General features: G+C 44.0%; 1 protein-coding gene across 4 annotated transcripts in view; it reads right to left on the bottom strand.

Moving 5' to 3' along the window:
• The window catches only part of ogdha (oxoglutarate dehydrogenase a), a 32,306-nt gene extending 25,397 nt beyond the window's left edge, over positions 1 to 6,909 (bottom strand). For all 4 annotated transcript variants that reach the window (XM_030416351.1, XM_030416348.1, XM_030416349.1 and 1 more), the window contains exons 1-2: positions 6,770 to 6,909; positions 4,496 to 4,895 (exon numbers count right to left, since the gene is read on the bottom strand). In XM_030416351.1, coding sequence (XP_030272211.1) covers positions 4,496 to 4,735 — 240 coding nt within the window. In that variant the 5' untranslated portion in view covers positions 4,736 to 4,895; positions 6,770 to 6,909. The remainder of the gene's footprint in view (positions 1 to 4,495; positions 4,896 to 6,769) is intronic.
• Positions 6,910 to 7,096: the final 187 nt, after the last annotated feature.

The following is a 7,096-nucleotide window of genomic DNA, read 5'->3' as shown; positions in this document are numbered from 1 at the left end:
GCAGTGAGGCTACATTTCTTTACCCACTTATTCATTATATACACATTACTGATGCTTATCGATACTGTCACAATATCTATATTGGGGTTTTTGGTCACTAATATAGTGATATTTGATTTTGTCGTCCAGTCCGAGCATTTATGAAGTGATTCAGAGAGGCTGAGATCGTATCTCAGACCGGAGCTGCTGGATTATTTAGCTATGCACTTTCTTTTCCTGCTGTGTGTTGACATGAGTCAGTCTGCTGTGATGCTGTTAGCTGAGTTTGTATTAAACCAGTCCGTCAGTTTCATTTTCAATGTTTTGCGCTGTAAAATCTTTGCTCCGTAAGAAGTCCGGTCACTTTTCACTGCAGCGTCTTCAGTCGCTGAGCGACGTCAGCTGATCTGTAGTCTACTTCAAATCAGGAAAAACGTACTCTGGGCCACTAGGATGGATGAGTTTCACATTAACTTTAATATTTTTGGAAAATAGAGTGATCTCAACTCTTGCAAAAGGCTGAGTTGTCGTCACCGGTCGAGAAAAGAAAAAGAGAGGAGAGCACCAAGAGGGAGAAGAGAAACGGAGTCGGTTTGGTGAACTATATTTCTCTGCTGATAAACACTGAACGGTAACAAATAAACTGTAAAAAGACGCACGGTGTCACTGACCGTCGTTCTATAGATTATCTCTTACATAATGCTGGAGGCAGATGATCAGGAGTTTTAGATTGATGTCGATACTGATATTAACAATATTTAACATTGAACATGAATGATCAGAAAAGGTCATTTAAAACATGAAACTTGCTATTTTTCCCATTTTGTCAGTCAATACTCACCACAGCATTTTAAATTATTAGATACTAAAATCAAAACATCTCTAATTCATTTCTACATGGAAGGATTTTAACCACAACTCTCTGAAACCATTTAACATAATTATTAATGTTGACATTCATATTTGTATTTATGCACTAGTTAAAAGGTCCCTTTAACAATTAACAGCATCAGTTCTGTTTCATATCCAAGAAAAACTGGTTCTGTAACTGGAATATCCCGAACTGAACAGAATCAGGCTGTTAAATCTGAATCACAGGCGCCACAGTGTGAGCGTTCACAGCGTCGCATCACGTTTCCCTCTTCCTGTTTCTAACTGGTGTTATCTTTATGTTTCTGTTTTCAGATCAGGACACAACGTGAGTCTGTGACAGAACCGGCGCCGGGCGGATCTCCAGCTGACCAGTGTAAACGCTGATGGTTTCATTATTCTGTATCCAGTAAACTGTGACATCAACAGCTGCTTCATGCTGATAGGCTGAATGAGTGTGCTGTCAGAGGAAGTGACGGAGGTCAGCGTGGCAGCAGCTGCTGAGTGTTTCTGCTGAATCAGCTGCTGGAGTCTTTCACAGCCAGACGACACCACAATGTTAAAAATAACTTTTCCAATCAATCACATTTTACAGTTCAATGATCTGATATTGATTCTTCAGTACTGAGATTGATCTCTGTATGTGTGCAGAGTTCTGATCAGGTTATTTGTTATAAATGGACCGGTACCAGCTGTCAGACCCGGGTCGGCATGACGGTCCGATTTAAAAACTTTACACAAGTTTAGACATTACGCAAGAATTATTGTCAATGTGTGTTTATACAGTACATCTTCCAATCACATCAGCCAATATATATCAATATGTGAACTCTTTCTATCCTCATGTGGGTCCAGCACCATGTGGGTCCAGCACCATGTGGGTCCAGCACCATGTGGGTCCAGCACCATGTGGGTCCAGCACCATGTGGGTGCAGCACCATGTGGGTCCAGCACCATGTGGGTCCAGCACCATGTGGGTCCAGCACCATGTGGGTGCAGCACCATGTGGGTCCAGCACCATGTGGGTGCAGCACCATGTGGGTCCAGCACCATGTGGGTCCAGCACCATGTGGGTCCAGCACCATGTGGGTCCAGCACCATGTGGGTCCAGCACCATGTGGGTCTACTGAGTGAAACGTCTTCACTGTGAGGACGAACAAAGTCTTCCTGCTGGTGAATCATTCAGGGAGCTGCAGCTGAATGATCCTGCTGACCTTCTGTCTCTGCAGCAGCTCCACACACTCTCACTCACACTCACACTCACTTATTATATTAACTACACATGTATTCCACCTGATTCCAGGCAACATTACATCAGCTGTTACTATCAAACAGTGTGATTACTTCTCTGACACAGTGCATGTTCAGTCCTGCTGTTCAGCTTCCTGCTCGTCTGCTAAGTCGATGGCAGCAAGGTCACACTGATCTTACACAACCATGACATGTGACATGACACACACCTCTGACATACAACTGTGTGTGTTCACCTCCACGAGGAGCACAAGTACAAGATTAGTCTCTGAATTTTGTTTAATGTAATGAAGATACTTTGTAAAGCACTTAACGTGTTTGTGGAGTAGATCTGCTCTTCATTACAGTTAATAATATAACTAATAGAAATATTTCTTCCACTCTCGACACTCTTAAACAGTTAATTAGGTCTTCTTGATCAGTTAGTGAAGAATATTGTTAGCGCTGCTGGTCTGATCTGGTTCTCTGAACATCTCCTGCACCTTAAATCAAACTTCTGACTTAAACTCATTCCTGACCATTAATCATAAAGCACCTAATCACTTATATATATCTATATATAGCTCTATCACTCTTCACCTGGTGAAAGGTACGAGTATGTTGGCAGGAGATCTGGTCTCTTCCTCACTGCCTCCCTCGCCTTCACTGTGGACAGTGAAACAGTGAAACAGCTCCGTCATGTGACTGAGCTCCCAGCAGCTAATATTAGCCCGGCTGTCCTTCACCATTCAGTTAAAATGTGAGTGAAACTCCATCAGGGGGAAACACCTCCCAGCAGCCCCGCAGGAGGTCACCTTCACGCAGCAGCTTTAGTTAAAGTACACTGTGGATTATGATTATGATATATTATGATGTATTATAATTTCAGCTGTAGATCATTTTGCTCTGAACAGCCTGACACTCAGTCAGCTACCAGTTAATGTTCAAGACACAAATGTAAAACTACGCAAACACAAAAGGTCCTTTCTTCCAGTCTGAAGCTCGCTGACTGAAAGTATCAACAGTAAATTATTTAGTTGTGCAGCAGATTTAGATGATCAAGACTGAAAACTAGTTTTCATCGATTTTAGATTCAAAATCTAAATCATGATTCCTCTACTATTCATGGGGATCTTCTCCTGGTTTGGATCCGTACTTTCAAAATGTTTTCGATGTGTAAATGAGTCATAATTCACCAAAACGTTTTTGAATTGGTTGAGATGATCGACACAGCTGCAACTTATCCTGAGTCAGCGTCAACCATCAAAGTCACACCTACTTAAAGTGTTTTAGTCTCTGACGGGCTGATCTGGGTTGTTATTCCGTTCAGCATGACAGAACCCATTCCTACACACAGAGACCTTCGTGTTAAATGATCAGAACCTTTATGAAACCGGAAACATGTCGCTCAAGGAAAAGTCTCAGTTTGAAATCTTTTGAGGGAACTGCCAGCAAGAATCAATTTCTAACGTAATGGCTGAATATTTAACTGATTTTGACGAGGCAACAAATCACTTCTTGAGATTTCTGAGCGAGACGAGCGAGTTGATCTCCTGAGGAAACATTCTGTAATGTTGTCAGGCACTTTGATAACGACCTCAGCCGGTCAGAGACAAAAACACTTTCCGTGGACAAAACTTTGACGGTGTGAGGAGCAGCTGAGGCAACGTACGGGACTGATGTTAAGACTTTTGGAAGGTACGGATCCTTATATAAATATAAAAAGGCACAGGTTTAAAAATACCAGAATTCCCCTGAAGCATAAAGCCCTTTCCATCTGGCTGTGATAAAGCAGGCTGATGTTTGAAAAACTACCATTCAAAGTCTGAGAGAGCAGCGTCGGTCAAACAAGCTCTCCAGTGAATGAAGAGAGGGAGCGGCATTAACGTGAACACAGCGCTGAGTCAGAGAAATTCAACCTGATTTTCTGATTGTTTCATTTTAAAGCACAAAGACAGCGTGCAGGACGGTGCTGCAGCGCCGGAGTCAACCTGTCAGCTGTTTGCATCTCTGCTCTGTGTGTGTGAGTGTGTGTGAGTGTGTGTGAGTGTGTGTGAGTGTGTGTGAGTGAGTGTGAGTGTGTGTGAGTGTGTGTGAGTGTGTGTGAGTGTGTGTGAGTGTGTGTGAGTGTGTGTGGGGTTCACACAGTGATGTCACCTGGTCACTGCATTTAAATAGAGTCACGACCTCGTGCTGTAATTGGTTGAGAGGCTGCACATCACATCATCCAAAGGTTGGGAACTAAATAAGTCCACACATTGCCTTTTCTGTATGCTGATGAAATGAACATCTGTTCCTGTGTATAGTAAATCACATGTACGTTTAAGCCGTCTTTATATCTAAGTGGACCTGTACCCACCAGCCCGCCTCCCTGTGTGTGCCCTCCAGACCAGCAGGGGGCTGCAGCGCTCCTTACCTTGTGAACACTCTTGGGGTCCTCCAGCCAGGCGTAGTACATTTCCTCCACGTAGTTGGAGCTCGTCCCATTCAGGAACGGCTCTGAGGCCACAGGTGCAGTGTAGCACCTGATTGGCTGAAACGTCCTTGTGCCACCTGTGGAGGTGACTGTGATTGGCCTCTGCTGGCTGACAGTCTGAGCCGCCTGCGAGGCGGTGAGCGGACGCAATCGCGCCGCACAAGTCCTTAAACGATGCATGAGAAGTCCTTAAAGTATCACACACACACAGAGTGGTGTCAGTCCGACGGGCCGGACGTCCTCTACCTCAGGAGAACAGGAACACAGGTAGTCCACGAGGAGTGTCCAGGATCTGAGAGGGAGCGATGGAACGTCCACTGACCAATGGTATGTTTGTCCCCTGACAGAGAGACAGACAGACACTGTGTTAGACAGGGAGACAGCTACAGGGTGAACAGCACCGATCCAGATCCAAACAAAGTCACCATCAACATGAACTTTTCACTCTTCCAGTTAAAATGTTTAAACTCTGCTGGTGTCACCACAGAGAGCTTTACAGAGCCAACGCTCTGCAGCGAGAGGCTCCAAAAGATTTCATTACAGTGTATGTACTGTTTATTTAAATACAGGTAAACCCACTGAACACCAGACATCGACTCCTTTCACACTGCCAGTAGAGAAGTTTGTCTTTATGGGTTTTTGTCCAGAGTGACAGGTTAAAATACAGCACATACTTTTTTTCATTTAGCATTTAGGGAAGAAAGTATGATATTTAAATGTGTCAGGTGTTTGTGTTTTACACCTTTTCTTATCTAATGTTTATTTTCAGGATTTCCACAAACAACTCGACGATAACGCTGTTGTTCCAACTTCTGCATTTTTGTACGTCCACCTCCACTAACAGTCACAAGGGCGAGTGACACGGCCGCCATTTTGTTCCTGCCTGAAAACTGAGGCTCAGAAACTCAGATCAAACCGTCAGACACGGCAGTGCTGACCAAATATGAGTCAAGATTCAAATGTCTTAAGAATCATGTTAGTGTTCAGCGTAAAGGGAAAGAGGACAAAAAGGACACATGCTGTGGTCCAGCAGCCTCCATTTCTGTGAAGCTGGATCCATGAAATGTTTTCAAATGGAAAATTAATTGAAATTTAATTGACAACTGTTTTCATGATCAGAGGCAACTGGTTAATCTTTCAGCTGTTGGGTTGTTATAACAACAAGTCACATATTTTAAACCCCTCATATAAAGATGTGCATAAATCCTATTTGTGAAGAACTGTGTCAGTAAGGCTCTCAGATGAATGTAGTGAAGTGTAAGTGAACTGGAGGCACGAGAAGAAAAGACGCATGTGAAGAACAAGCACTTCAGGTTTGTTGGTCAGGTGCTGTAAAAGTTAAGAAAACGTTACAGTGTGATTCCATGAACATGAGTGCAGCTGCAGCTGTTTCCGGGCTGTCCGCCCTGACACACTCCTGCTCTGTCTTCATGTGCTCCCTCAGTTCGAGTCCGTCTGTGTTTTGACCTTGTTGGGTCCACTCCCTGCCTGCCTCCATTCTCCTTCCCTCACCCCGGCCCGGACACGCCCACCACCTGCCTACCCGGCCTCCTGATTAGCTGTATCACAGAAAACCCGCCCGGAAATAGGACCCCAAAGCTTTTCTATTGGCCACGACAACTGTCAGTCACTTTGTCCTTTCACGAGTCATGAGTTCCCGAAAATTACTGCCTGCTTCATCAAAACATTGTAAAATGTCCACTTACACTGTTTAAACGTTCCATGTGAATGTAAAAGCTACAGAGTGCTGGTTATTACTGTGCACGCACTGTCTGCAGGGTAACTTCAGGGCTAACGTGTGAGGTTATGTAATTAGCCCGTTAGCTTCTACTTTCGTCTCTATTAATTGTCATTAGCACGTTTTGCTAACCGCTAAACGGACGCTAATCGAGTTGAGTTGAACGGATGTTAAGAAGCTAACCTCACGCTAAATATCTGCATTTACCTTCTGTTAAGTGAGCCATCATTTACACCGACAGTTTCCATATTTCAAGAGATGACCGAACCCTCACGGTACCGTTTCTCTGGACGGGTTGTGCGCAAGATAGCACGCGGCTAACATGCTAACAGGTTTTGTCGCTCTCAAATTCCTCGAGACTGATTTTAGTTTTGGCTCAGCTGAGACTTGGATCTGGATCTGAGTAAAAGAGCAGATCAGATCTTCTCCCTGCAGACACTCACAGCTCGCAGTCATCTGAAACTCTGTTTACTGACCTCGAGAAACGAGTTTCAGCGGCTCCCCTCTCCGCCGGTATTCAGGATGCCCTTCGTTTCTCCCGGTGACAGCTCGCGGCGCCGCGGAGCATGGAAGCGAGGCCTGTGTGGAGATTACGTGACGCAACACTGACGTCATTACGTACAGGGCGGGGAAGGGGGCTGATGGGTTCAACGTAAAATGTTGATTGTTCTAATAATAATAATAATAATAATAATAATTAAAAAATAAAAATAATAATATTATTATCATTACAAAAAGTAAGGCAGAAAAAGCGATCGTGCGACGTAAAGATAATTTCATCATCTCTAATTATAAATATATTT

Source organism: Sparus aurata, chromosome 5, assembly GCF_900880675.1.
Source record: "Sparus aurata chromosome 5, fSpaAur1.1, whole genome shotgun sequence".
Taxonomy (NCBI): Eukaryota; Metazoa; Chordata; class Actinopteri; order Spariformes; family Sparidae; genus Sparus; species Sparus aurata.
This window is presented reverse-complemented; position numbering and strand designations above follow the sequence as displayed.